Source organism: Arvicola amphibius, chromosome 10 (genome assembly GCF_903992535.2).
Source record: "Arvicola amphibius chromosome 10, mArvAmp1.2, whole genome shotgun sequence".
NCBI classification, from domain to species: Eukaryota; Metazoa; Chordata; class Mammalia; order Rodentia; family Cricetidae; genus Arvicola; species Arvicola amphibius.
In genome coordinates this window covers 93,069,908-93,083,863 of record NC_052056.1, presented here as the reverse complement: position 1 = coordinate 93,083,863, position 13,956 = coordinate 93,069,908, and the positions used below count along the sequence as shown (strand labels likewise).

Genomic DNA, 13,956 nt, shown 5'->3' with positions numbered 1-13,956 from the left:
GAGACAGGGTTTCTCTGTAGCTTTGGAGCCTGTCCTGGAACTAGCTCTTGTAGACCAGGCTGGCCTCGAACTCACAGAGATCCGCCTGCCTCTGCCTCCCGAGTGCTGGGATTAAAGGTGTGTGCCACCACCGCCTGGCAACCAACATTCTTTTTAACAATTCATGATCCTCTTAACCACCCAAGTGCTGTGAACACACATGTGATGACTGGTTAAACCGACACCTTAATATTTTTTCTATTTATGTGTGTGTGTGTGTGCGCGCGCGCATGTGTAGAGCATAATACATGTGTGAGTGCCATAGTAAATGTGTAGAGGGCAGAGGACAAGTTGTAGGGGTCATTTCCCCTCATGCACCATGTGGGTCCTGGGGATCCAACTCAGGTTACTGGGCTTGGCAGCAAGCGTGCTTTTACCCACTGGGCCACGTTGCTGATTCTAATTCAATGTCTTTTGCAAAATCATTGCTTCAGGGACTGTCATATTGCTAGGGGGCGGGATGGAATGTGGTTGTGTGACAGTAGATAGCCGTCTCTTCATTCCTTTTATTTTTCTTTTCTATGTCTGCTATGTGTGTAGCTCTGACACCCGAGTGTGAGGGGGCATCTACACATGTGCAGTCATGTGGAGGTTAGAGCAATGTCTTAGGTGTCTTCCTCTCTGCCAAGCTCTGCCGTTGGCCTTATTACTTTGAGGCAGGACCTCTCCCTGTGCTGAAAGCTGACCATTTTGGGACCACCCATTTTCTGACCCCAGCGGTGGTGTTCTATGCAGGTAACTCAGGTTACACAAAGGCAAATCATAATTTAATGTGGATGCCGAGGACGTCAGTTCAATTTCTCAGGCTTTGCAGAGCTCTCTTACCCACACAGCTTGCTCTAGCCCCATGTCCCTGAATTCTGGGTCCAAAGAAACCAGAGGGATCTTTTCAGTCCCTTTAGGGGCAAACCTAGCATCTTAATGGGCAGGTTTAGGAAGATGTGTGGGTCTCCTTCTTCCTTGGGGATCATTGGTCACCAGTTCGTGAGCATGGAGGGGCAGAAGCAGGGAACAATGGATACATCAGAGATAGCTTTACGGGAGATGATTTCAACTTTATTCCAGAGTATATAAGATATATAAGGTTGAGAAACCTGGAGACAAACCCTAATTTGCATTAAATGGCACGCTCATATCACAAAACTGGATTAGTGGAATACTACCAAAATGACTAGAGAATTAACCTAATTATCACGTGGGCATCAGGGGAAGAGCGTCAGTTGTAGGCAACTATATCAAGGCTCATCCTTGAAGTAAGGCAAGCATCCTCTAGAGAAGGTTAGAAGCGCCCGCTGGTAGGGAGTCCTTCACGTGGCCAAGCTTGGAGAAAGCTGCCGTGCCATTGGCAGACTGCAACCTTTGATCAGCAGGATCTCCCAACAAGATGGAACCATTTTTACAGACAGAAGGGCAAGAAGACAGGCCAGGTTAAGGCCCCACACAGAGGATCAGTGGTCAACTGGGGCCACGACGCTGGGCTTCCCGCCCTTACCCTGGGTTCTCCCCTGCTTTCGGTAAAGGTAGATGATACCGGAGATGAAGCCATCATCGGCACAGGTGCCCAGCCCTGTCTCCTGTTCGGAGGTGGCCAGTTCCCAGTGCTCCACAGGTTGGGACACCAGGCGTTCCCACGCACCAGCCTGCTCCAGGGAGTCTAAGACTGCTTCTAGCGCCTCCTTGTAGGGAAGGTTGGACGGGTTGCTCCTGGTAGTCAGACATACGAGTCCACCTGGGGCGAGATGGAGGAGGGGACGTAAGCTGGAGGGCTACAGGGGCGTCCCTGCTCCAGACTTCAGTTCCAGGCCAGCTCCCCACCTCCAGGGTTCGGTGCTTAAAGTTGCCTCCCCCAGGAATCCTCTTCCTTTTCCTCTCCCACGGCCCTCATTAAAAAAAAAACTCTTTTCAGGGTCGCAGATAAAAACATGGGCCTCATGCATGCTCAAAAAGATATGACAGATGAGCTATGCTTCCAGTCGCTCATTGGGAGATTCTAACCAGGTCCACACCCCCAGTCCCTCCCTGGGAGGGGTTTCTAGGCAGGTGCATTACCACTGAGCTGTTCCACTGAACAAAGTCCCCTGTCACGGCAGTTTCTAGGTGAGCATGCACACTTTGGTCCTTAGGAAGACGCTTCATTTCTTTCTTTTTCTTTTTTTCTCTTTTTTCTTTTTTCTTTTTTTTTTTTTTTGGTTTTTCAAGACAGGGTTTCTCTGTAGCTTTGGAGCCTGTCCTGGAACTAGCTCTTGTAGACCAGGCTGGCCTCAAACTCACAGAGATCCGCCTGCCTCTGCCTCCCGAGTGCTGGGATTAAAGGTGTGCGCCACCACCGCCCAGCTGACCCTTCATTTCTTTGTGCCTAAGTAGTGCTGTTCTTTATTTTAGGTATGGCAAGGGGAGGGGAATTGTGGTGATATTTTGTTTGTGCTTTGACAAAGCTTGCCTGACCTGATGATCAGAATGTAGAGTTAGCCACTAGTTAGCCATAGAGGCCAGGCAGTGGTGGCATACCCTATAATCCCAGCACTCGGGAGGCAGAAGCACACAGATCTCTGTGAGTTCCAGGCTACCCTGCGCTACACAAGTCTGAAAGAAGAACAGAGTCAAGGGGTGTTGGCTCACACCTTTCATCCCAGTACTTGGAAGTCACAGGCCTTTAATTCTAGCACTAGGGAGGTGGAGAGAAGAAGGCATCTGGCTGGGTGGTGAGAGGCATATAAGGCAGGAAGAGACAGGAGCTCAAGGCGTTCAGTGGAGGATTCATGGAGATAGGATCCCCCTTGGTTCTGAGGACTCAGTAGAGGTAAGGCCTAGTGGCTGGCCTTCTGTAGGGCGGTCAACCGCGCAGGCAGCGGCTGTGTGAAGCCGGGCTCAGGCAACATGTACTACAAGTTTAGCGGTTTCACGCAGAAGCTGGCTGGAGTTTGGACTTTAGAAGCCTATAGTCCACAGGAGCTGACGCCGAATCATTGCTCAGAGTAGCGTGAGAAAGCTCGGTAGAACGTGAAGCCGGAAAACCTTGATTAGAATAACGGCCTTTGGCGACCCCCGTGAAAGGGATGTTTGGTCTCCAAAGAGGTTGCAACCTGCAGGTTGTGAACCGCTGCCACAGAGGAAGGCTGCTTTCTGGTTTATTCCTACCTCACGGGCCAGCAAACTGCATCAGCCGTGGACAGTGTAGTAAAAACAGCTGAGCTTCACTGGGGAGAATTGATGGGATGAGCCCCTGGGATAAGAGGGGTTGGAGCCAGTGGGTTCCACGGAAGCGCCGCCTATCATGTTTGCCACCCCGACTAAACTGACCTCCACAGTGCCAACATACGACTGTGCTGGGAAGATCAAAGTTCCCAAGCTGCAGAGTTCTTCCAGAAGGCTGACGGTGTGCCCACCTGCCTGAGACGAGGCCTCCCCGACCAAATGCTTTACCGGACCGCCATGGCGCTGACTATAGAGGGACCATCTACTGCCTGATCGCCCTCCATGTGGCTTTGCAGCCCCAAAACAAAGGAATTAGCCTGGGAGGGGGGGACTGGTTTACTTTGTGGCACAAACCCTTTGACTTTTCAGTTTTCTGCTTACTAACATTTTTGCAAACAAAGGAAAAGATAAGAGCACAAGCAAGCATTCTGGTTGTTTATGAAATGCAGATGGCCTCTCAGCTCAGATGTCAGAGCTCATTTGATAGTTAAACCTATTGTTTGGGGGAATGACGCTGAGCCGTGCTCCTGATTGATTTCCCTGGAGGTTCTGGATGGAAGTGGCTCACTGCCGCATTAATGGCGGAGAGCCTGTGCTCGGGGCCTCTGGGACTCTATGTTGAAGCAGGAACTCCAGAAGCCTTTCTAGGTTTAGGTGTGACCTAGGGAGGAAGACAGCAGCTGGAGAGGTCCAACGCGTGAGATGAGGGCTTCGAGTTAGCCTTCTGGGGGCTTTTTCCACCTTGCAGTGAAATGTTCATAGAAATTATTTGCAATCTGCCTGCTTGTTGGGCAGTTTGCTTCAAAGGGTTATTTCTGCACCCAGCAACTGTGGTAATGAAATAATCTTGCCACACAAGAGGGACCCCCACCCTTCTGTGACCTAGGACATCTGGTTATCGGAAGGATCAAATGAGGGGCAGTTTGAACTGGCATAAAAGAGAGGGCTGAAGTAGGACGGTCATCTCACTTCTCACAATGGCCTGGGCACCAAGCCTTGTAGAGAGAGATCCTTCAAACCTGCCTCCTGGAAAGCAGAAATATTAAACGACTTGCCTAAACATTTAATGCTCTGTCTCCCGAGTACAGAGCTTCATCTCCCGAAAACAGACATTTAACGCCTTGCATCCCGAATGCAAAGCCTCATTTCCTGAGAGTGGACACTGAAGGTCTGTCTCCTGAGAACAGACAAGATACTCTGTCTTTGAGAAAGCTTTGCCATCCCGAGAGCAAAGCTTCATCTTCGAGAGTAGAGAAATAAAAGCCTTGTCTCCCGAGACTCGGTCACCCGAAAAGCCGAGTCCAAAGGCCCTACATTCTGAGATAGACTAACACCAGGCCAAAGACGACACGGTCAAGCATTGATCCAGTACCTGATACCAGCCTGGAACAGGACATCGGAACCTTATCTCCCAAGCGCAGACTACCGGGTCAAGAGTAGAGCCTTGCTATCCAGCCCCCAGTGCGGTCAGGCGTCCTGCCTGAAGAAATTCAAAAAGCCCTTTTTAAGCTGAAGAATACCAGGTCGTATGATGCTATTTCATGCGTGTATGAGATGTTAAGAGAAGAACATAGATGGGTTAATACATATGTTTAGTGTGTGAAATGTTAAGAGATATCTTATAGATAATTAATAAGATTAGAAGATGTTAATGGATAAGTTAAGGTTAAGAATTGTTTTATAGATAAGTAATGGATAAGTTGTATTAAGGTTAAGAAGTATCTTTTGGATAAGTGATAAGTTAGATTAAGGTTATAAATTTGTTTTATGTATTAGGTTTAGTAAGATTAATAATTGTGATATTGAATTGCCTGTGTGTTGCCCATTATCAATCCCCCATGCCTATTAAGATTGTAAACCCCATGGATACATTGGATATTGAAGTTGCTGGTAAAGAATCATTATAAAAACAATTTTCTTGCTTGGTCTGGTTACTCATCATGGGGAGAAGGGCACAGAATCCTTATAGGTATTACTCAAAAAGAACCTGGAGCTGAAGTCCCCCAGCTCGTAACACTATCTATCATCTATTTACCTATCAATCATCTGTCTGTCTATCTATCTATCTATCTATCTATCTATCTATCTATCTATCTATCTATCATCTATTTGCCTATCAATCATCTGTCTGTCTGTCTATCTATCATCTATCTATCTATCTATCTATCTATCTATCTATCTATCTATCTATCATCTTTTTATTTATGAGGCAGGGTTCCTCCGTGTAGCCCTGACTGGAACTCTGTAGACCAGGCCTTGAACTCAGATATCTGTCTGCCTCAGTCTCCTGAGTGCTGGGATTAAAGGTGTGTAGCATGGCAGTAGTGGCACACACCTTAATTACAACATTCAGGAGACTGAGGCAAGGCAGATATCTGAGTTCAAGACCAAGGTTCAAATTGGTCCATTGGAGATGGGTGGCTGAGACCCAACTTTTGGAACTGTTGGGACCCAAGCTCTCACCCTCATTTTCTTTGGGGGGAAAAAGCTGGGTGTGATGACCCAAAACTTTACTTTTATTTGATGTGCATGAGTATTTGCCTGCATGTATGTATGTCTATGTACCATATGTATGCCTGGTACAGGTGGGCAACCAGAAAGGGTGTGGCACTAGATTCCCTGGAACTGGCACACAAAATTACAAGCTGTCATGAGGGTGCTGGGAATTGAACCTGGGTCCTCCGCAAGAGCAGCCGGTGATCATAACCCGAGTCATCTCTCCATCCTGGTACAGAGCTTTGATTCCAGCACTCAGGAGACAGAGGCAGAGGTAGGTAGATCTCTATGGGTTTGAGGCCAACCAGGGATGCGTAGTGAGACCTTATCTAAATAATAATAATAATAATAATAAGAAGCCTGGTTGACTCCAGAAGGGGTGGCTGGAGGGATGGGGGACTTTGTCCAAGCAGTTGCAGTGTATCCAGTATGGCTGGTTCTGGCAGACTGGTTGAGGAAGGGCTACGGTGCTTCTGGGGGTGGTGACGGGGAGGCTCAGGCTGGAACAGGAGAGTCTGTTTTGTTTAGGTTCATGCCAAGGGCATTTCCGGTGCTTCTGAGCCCAAGCCATGCTGCTACAGATGACCCAGCTGATGGCCTACCTTTTGTTGGCCTCTCTGGAACAGAATCCTGCCCAGACATGCCTAGGTTTAGCTCCAGGAGTGGGGCTGGTGAGAGGGAGCGAGGGAGTATTTTTATCTCACAGCTTCCTCATTCCTCCTCAGGCCAGGCCAGGCAGGTAGACCCTCTTCTGAATCTTTCTAATCTCTTCCCTCCTGACTTCTTCCAGGCAACTCCTTACCCCATCTTCTGTGGGTGCCTGCCCCCAACCCTTGAAAAAGCAACTTCATACTGAGTGCTGAGTCCTTACTGCCTTCTCTGGAATCCCCCAGTGAGGGGCTGGGGTGTGGCTCAGTGGTAGAACACCTGCCTAGAATCCCTCAGAGGGGCTGGGAGCGTGGTTTAACAGTTGAGCTTCTTTCTAGAATGGTTCAGTGAAGAACTGTGGTGTATGAAGCTCACTTGATGCTGGAGTTCCATCCCCAGCACCATAAGAAAGAGAAAAAAGGCCTGGGTTGCTCCACCCGTTTATGGTCTTGATTCATGCTGTCCCCATTGTCATCTTGCATGAACAGACCTGGACCTATGCCAGGAAAGGAAGACAATTGAAAGGATCTGAGTAAGGGCAGTCCCAAATCAGTAAGGGGATGGGAAGACGGAGCTGAACTGAGCTCTACTGTGTGCCAGGGCCCCAAGGATAGGGACATGACTGTATCCAACTGTCACTGCAGTCTGTTAGGGAAGGGATCTCAGTGACGATGCCATTTGTTTAAGAAAGGGAACAAAGGCCAGAAGGGTGGAGCTCTTCCTAGTTGTCCACGGATAGCAGGTGAGCTGGCCACCTGTCTGCCCTTATCATGGGTCTGCCTCTGTTGGTGGCAGCCAAGGTGGAGCACAAACTGGCCACGGGAGCTAGGAAGCTGTGCGGGGGTGGGGGATGGGATTGGCGGTGGGGTGGGGTGAGTGGGGTGGGAGGGTAACCCTACACAATGCCCTACCCTTCCTCACTGTGTGAGTCCAGGGTCTGCTTGTCCTGGAGAGGGGAAAGGGGTGTGCCTCTGGGGAGGAATTGGCTGGACTGTGACTCACCCGGCTTGGTGACTCTTAAGAGCTCAGGAATGGCACTGCAGGGCACCTGTCCCTCGCTGAGGGCACCCACCATGATCACCGCGTCAAAGGTCCCTGCATGTGGAGCGGGGTGAAGATGTGTGACGATAACGATACATCTAACGATTCATTGTCAACTTGACAGGATCTGGGATTCAGATCCCTGGGCTCATCTGTGAGGGAGTTCCTAGACTGAGTTGATCTAGCAGGAAAGATCTGCTCTAGGGGAGGACGGCACCATTCCCTGGCTGGGGTCCTGGGCCAAAGATCAAGAACTCAATTGAGCACCAGCGTTCATCTCTCTGCTTCCTGGCTTCAGCTGTCTCATGCTCCTAATGCCATGGCTTCCCCACCAGGTTGTGGGGACCAAAAGAAAACCGTTTTTCCCTTACTTTGTTTCAAAAATTATTTTATTTTTAATTAACTAATTAATTAAAATTTGATTTGACGTGTATGGGTATTTTGTTTGAGTATATGTGCATTGCTTGCATATAGCACCCACAGGGGTCAGACAAGGGTAAAAGACACCTCCCCTAGAACTGGAGTTATAGAAGGTTGTAAGCCGCTATGTGGGTGCTGGGAATCGAACTTGGGTCCTCTGCAAAGTCATCAAGGGTTCTTAACTGTTTAGCTGTCTCAAGCTCACTTTTTGTTGTTGGGTTTTTTTTTCAAGACAGGGTTTCTCTGTAGCTTTGGAGCCTGCCCTGGAACTAGCTCTTGTAGACCAGGCTGGCCTCAAATCACTTTATTTTTATTTTTAATTATGCGTATATGTGTACGGATATGTGTACATGCCTGTAGACCTTTGATCCAGAAGAGGGCAGTGGGCATCTTGAAGTTGGAGTTTTGAGCCACTGTGAGTTTGTCTGGGTGTGGATGCTGAGTTCTCCACAAAAGCAGTATTTATGAGAGTTTAACTGCTGAGCCATCTCCCTAGCCTAGTTACCTGTTTTTTAAATTTTTTTTTTTAAAAATTATTTTATTTTTGGTTGCGATCCTAGCCTTTGACAGCTGCTGAGCCCAATTTTTATTATTTTAAATTCTGTGAATGCACACATGTCTCTGTATGGTATGTGCACATGAGCGCAGATGCTCATGGAGGCCGGAGGCCTCATATCTCCTGGGACTGGAGTTATAGGAAGTTATGAATTACTAGGTGTGGGTGCTGGGATCCAAACTCAGGTCCTTCCTCTGCAAGAGCGATATGTGCTTTTCCTGTGGAGCTCTCTCTCCAACCCAAGGCTTACGCCACTGCATGAATATAATGCAGTTTGGTCCTTTCCATTCCTATTTCTCTCATCCTCCTCTAGAGTCTGATGCCCTCCCCCAGTTGGTTCTTCAAGACAGGGTTGCTCTGTGTAGCCTGGCTATCCTGAAACTCACCATGTAGACCAGGCTGGCCCCGACCTCACAGAGATCCACCTGCCTCTACCTCCTTAGTGCTGGGATGAAAGGCGTGAACCACTGCCATCACCCTTGCTACTTTCATGTTTTGTTTAGTCTGTGACCCAGAGTTTAACTGGGGGTGGCCTGCATGAGCTTGGTGTGTGTGTGGGGGGAGCAGTACTGAAGCAGAGGCTGCACCACTGAAGAAATGACTGTCCCCCCCCCCAGCAGCTGCAGCACCCTAGGGATGGGTGGGACCTCATGATGGCATTGCATTTGTCTGGTATTTTGTCAGTGCAATAAGAAAAGTAATTAGGGATGGAGAGATGGCTCAGAGGTTAAGAACACTACCTGCTCTGCTCTTCCTGAGATCCTGAGTTCAATTCCCAGCAACCACACTGTGGCTCACAACCATCTATAGTGAGATCTGGTGCCCTCTTCTGGGGTGTAGGCAAAACATGCAGGCAGAACACCATTTACATAATAAATAAATCTTTTTTTAAAAAAAAGAAAAGTAATTAATCAAAATGTCATGGTATAGTAGGACTTCAGGCACTTGTGGGTGGGAGGGAAGGACATAGCGAGAGGGCTCACATAGGGCTCCAGAGTGAAGGTGGAGGCTGGACAGTAGGGAATGCTCTTGGCAATGGGGGTGAGGCTGGAGGGGAACGGGAAGTACCTTCAGAGTTGGGCAGCGGCTCCTGGCCCAGGGTGCAGAGGCTGAGGTGGTGGTACAGGCCACGAGCCTGGGCCTGCTTCAGCATTTCTGGGCTTCCATCCACCCCTTGTACCTGGAGGAAGCCCCGAGCCTGCAGCTGGGAGAGGTGGCATCGATCATGGCTCACCCCTGCCACTGCTCAGTACGTGGTGACCAACAAGCCAGAGACAGAGGATGGGTTTTTGGTTAAGGAGTGGCAGAGAGCTAGATGTGGTGGCTCAGGCCTGTCATCCTGGCTACTCTAGAGGATGAGGCAGAAGAATCCTAAATTCAAGACCAGCCTGGCAACTTAGAGAGACCTTCTCTCAAAATAAAAAGCAAACTAAAGAGCTGAGGGTGTGGTTCATTGGTACAGGGCTCATCAACAATCTCCCAGTGAGGGGCTGGGGTGTGGGTCAGTGGTAGAGCCCCTGCCTAGAATCCCCCAGTGAAGGCTGGGGTGTGGCTCAGTGGTAGAGCCCCTGCCTAGAATCCCCCAGTGAAGGCTGGGGCATGTTTTAGTGACAAGTACCTGGTTAGAATTCCCCAGTGAGAGACTGGGTTTATGTGTGTCAGATAACCTGCCTACAGTTCACTAGCCAAGGGCTGAGGGCTGATTCTGCAGTAGCATGTAGGAGGCCCTGAAAGAAGTCAGGAATTCACCGTACCAGCAGGTCTTACCTCCACGGCCACCAGGCCAGTGCCACAGGCCACATCCAGGATCAGAACATCTTGGGGCGGGCCCGGAAGGGCTCGACTGAGACAATCCACAGCAAGGTAGGGGGCTCGGTACTTCAATGCAGCCACATCCTGGGGACAGAACACTTAGTCTAGCACCCTCTGGTGCCCTTGAGTTTGGAGGACTCACTTTGTCGGGTGCTTACGCACCCGCTGGTTTGAGTTGATGTGTGTTGGAGTTTGGGTCCTTCTGGGACCTCAGTAATAGAAGATCCAGGCTTGATGTGAAGGGCCCCCACACCTGTGGGACTCAAGCTGGCAGCAACTGGCTACTTGGCTGGGGCAGCTCTAAGCCAGGCTGTCTATATTGAGTGACGTCTCAATAGCGCCCCCTGCAGGCAGTCTCCCTGTCTGGTTGGCAGTGTTAAGGTGGGTCATTCTTAACTCAAATAGGGGACGTCCAGTCCAGAGTTAGAGGTGGTGCTTAGAGGCCAGTAGGGGCCAGCTCCCAGCTTCCCTGGGATGCGCGGTACTATTCTCTCTTTGCACATAAAAACACAATCTCCCCCCCCCCCCCAAATTAAGGACCTACGTGTATTCACCTTATCGTACTCTGGAGCCCAGTCGTCATAGAAGCGGAGCTTGCAGGCTAGGTCGGTGATGTCGTGGGAGGCCCCGACACGGGCCAGTACTTGGGGCAGCCTCTCAGCCTCCTCCCGAGTCATCCTCCTGTGGGGACAGTTCCCACCCTGTGACGAGGTTCACCACAGTCTCCTGTTCTCCCTCACCCGGTGGAGGGGGTTACCAGAGCTCCAACTCCTTCCCACGTCACATATAAGTCCCTGAGTGGGAAATGACGGGAGCTGACTAGTACACCATGGAACTGTTTGTGGGGGAAGGGTGGGCAAAGTGGGTACTCCTGTGCAGGGAATGAGAACTGCCCCTCAGCCTGTCACCTCTGGGCGTGGATCAGAGGTCTTCCTCACCGCAAGGGTCTCCAAGGAGCAGAAAGCTCACAACTCACTGCGAGGACTCCCCCTTTGCAGGGCAGACGGGCTGTGGAACTGGAGGAGGGGCAGCACGAAGAGTCTGGCCCCGCCTCCAGCACGTGACGATTGGGTTTCCGTGAGAGAAAACAGCCAATCAAAGCAAAATAATGACAATCCGCCCCTTATTACAAGCCAGTGAGTGGAAGACTCTGGTCCTTCTTGCTTGGCAAATTCTCAAACTCTCCCAGTCGGATTTTTTGTTTGTTTGTTTGTTTTGTTTTGTTTTTTGGGCAGAGTTTTTCTGTGTAATAACTCTAGCTGTCCTGGAACTCACTTTGTAGACCAGGCTGGCTTCGAACTCACAGGGATCCACCTGCCTCGGCCTCCCGAGTCCTGGGATTAAGATGTGCATCACCACCGCTAGGCTTGGTTTTGTTTTTTTCACAAATAAATAAACAGATTTTTTAGAGACAAGGTCTCGCAATATAGCCCTGAATGACTTGGAATTTTATGTAGACCAGGCTGACTTGAAGCTCACAGAGAACCTCCTACCTCTGCCTCTCAGCCCTGTGCTGCCGCTCCGGGCTACAGTATTAAAACAAAAATTATTTATTTGAGGATTGCGTGTGGTGGTCAGAGAATAACTTTCTGGAGTCTCATCTCCCCTTCCGCTGCGTAGGTTCCAGGGATGGGATTGTGAGGCTCGGCTGCAAGAACCTTCACCTGCCGAGCCATCTCTCTGGTCCCAGTTTTTAATTTTTTAAATTAAAGTTGGTTTTAAACTTTCTATGCGGCCGAGGATGGCCCTGAACGTCTCAACTTCCTGCCCCTACTTCCCAAGTGCTGATATTACAGTTGTGCACCACCACGCCTAATTTATGTGGTTTTAGGCATTGAACTCAGGGCTTAGTGTATGCTAGACAAGCGCTCTATCAATTGAGCTATATCCCTAGTCTTTGTAAGTATTTTAATTAATTCATTTTATTTTTTTAGAGTATTTTATAATCTGTACTGTTAATCAGAGGTGATACAGCCTCACATGGGTGTTGAGAATACCAAACTGTTTAGTGCATGCAAAAAACTGAATTTCACCTTTTTTTTGAAACAGGGTTTTTCTGCATAGCTCTGTCTGCCCTGGAACTCTCTGTAGACCAGGCTGGCCTTGAACTCACAGAGATCCGCCTGCCTCTGCCTCCCGAGTGCTGGTATTGAAAGCATCCAGCACCGCATCCAACAGTGAATAGTTAAATTCATAATTTAACTATCTATCTTGGGTAGTGGCTATCTTACTGGACAGGGCAATTTCTACCAGAAACCGAGGCTGGGGCTGTAGCTCAGTTGGAATTTATCCCATAGGCACAAGGCTCTGGGTTCAATCCCCAGCAACACAGAAAACTGGGTGTGGTGATGCACTTGAGAGGCAGAGGCAGCAGGACCAGGAGTTCAAGGTTATTCCCTGCCCCTGGGTTTCTGCTGAAACTCAGGTGGCTTCAGGTGAGGCCCTTCCATGCCAGAAACCAAGGAGTGAGCAGGCATGGTTGGAGGAGGACACGGATAACCCTAGGATGTTAAATTTGAGGGTTCTGTGATATTTGCATCCAAGAGTCTCATAAGGTGGCAGGATGGGTGTTTTGTTTTGTTCTGTTTTTGAGACAAAGTCTTACTCTGTAGCCCAGGCTCGCCTGGGACTCTAACACCTCTTTGCCTCAGCCACCCAAGTGCTGGAATTGCAGGTGTCAGACATCATGACTGGTTCTATGGGGCTCTTTGAACCCAGACACAAACTCAGAAGAGAAGCTGGGTACACACTGGGGACACACACTCTGACAAGGTGGCAGCTGGCTGTACTGAGAAGGAAGAGGAAGTGGAAAGGGGCTCAGGATCCAGGTGAGGACCTCCAGCATGTCATGGGCCGCTAGAAAAGGGGGCTTTGTGGGACTAGGGTGAAGCTCAGTTGCTAGAGTGAAGCCTAGCACACATGAAGCCATAGGTTCTGTCCCCGGCACTACATCAATAAAGTGTGGCTTGGACTCCTAACTGTGGGGGGGGGGGGCTTCCACACCCACCTGCAGTGTTCTAGAGTGAGATATTCACTTAGGTTGTGGGAACGACTGGGATCTGGGGAGTGGTCTAAAGAGGATGATCACACGCACCATACACCACAGCCAAGCTTGCTACTGTCTTTGGATCGTGCTGGCGATGGAACCTGAGGGTTCATCCGTGCTAGGCAAGTACTCTTCTCTGAGCGACATCCCTGCCCTTTGCAGGATGTTTTTGGTGCTTTTGGTAACAGATGTGGCATTACCATGGGGGAAAGCCCCAGATTTTGGTGTTTCCATGGAACTTCCCCCAAATAAGCCATACCCACCTTGAACACTCTACAAGGCTGATTGACAGATTAGAAATTCGGTGTTTTAGGAGAGTTGGAATGCTGCAGGTCCAGAATCTTCTACCCCTAAATAGCCATTTATTGCCCACCTCTGAGTACGACCTAACAGCCTTGTGACTGTCACATGAAACCTCTAGGAATGTGTAAACAGACCCCTATCTCCTACCAACCCAAAGCAAGAATGTCCCAAGATGCCTGAAAAAGAGGTTTCCTTGTTTTGCTTTCAAGTTACCTACCTGGTATACCCAAAAATGTATTTCTAAAAAAAAAAAAAAATCAAATTATGCCAGGCAGTGGTGGCACATGCCTTTAATTCCAGCACTTAGGAGGCAGAGACGGGTAGATCTCTGTGAGTTTGAGGCCAGCCTGGTCTACAGAGTAAGTCCAGGACAGCCACGGCTACACAGAGAAACCTTGCC

General features: G+C 49.4%; 1 protein-coding gene across 1 annotated transcript; it reads right to left on the bottom strand.

Moving 5' to 3' along the window:
- Nucleotides 1-1,073: 1,073 nt before the first annotated feature.
- Nucleotides 1,074-11,247, bottom strand: Mettl27 (methyltransferase like 27). The gene is made up of 6 exons (XM_038346379.1): nucleotides 11,116-11,247; nucleotides 10,762-11,001; nucleotides 10,163-10,291; nucleotides 9,464-9,599; nucleotides 7,381-7,473; nucleotides 1,074-1,768 (listed from the first exon to the last, which is right to left on the bottom strand). The coding sequence occupies exons 2-6, from the start codon at nucleotides 10,882-10,884 to the stop codon at nucleotides 1,488-1,490; spliced, it is 762 nt and encodes a 253-aa protein (XP_038202307.1). The 5' UTR covers nucleotides 10,885-11,001; nucleotides 11,116-11,247; the 3' UTR covers nucleotides 1,074-1,487.
- Nucleotides 11,248-13,956: the final 2,709 nt, after the last annotated feature.

What these genes read in the sequence shown, in the direction of transcription:
- Mettl27 (XM_038346379.1), bottom strand. Translation starts at nt 10,884, where the DNA reads ATGACTCGGGAGGAGGCTGAGAGGCTGCCCCAAGTACTGGCCCGTGTC. An exon ending in CTGGCCTGGTGGCCGTGGAG is followed by an intron (nt 9,600 to 10,162) that starts GTAAGACCTGCT and finishes CACCTCTCCCAG; the next exon opens with CTGCAGGCTCGGGGCTTCCT. An exon ending in GCCGCTGCCCAACTCTGAAG is followed by an intron (nt 7,474 to 9,463) that starts GTACTTCCCGTT and finishes CTCCACATGCAG; the next exon opens with GGACCTTTGACGCGGTGATC.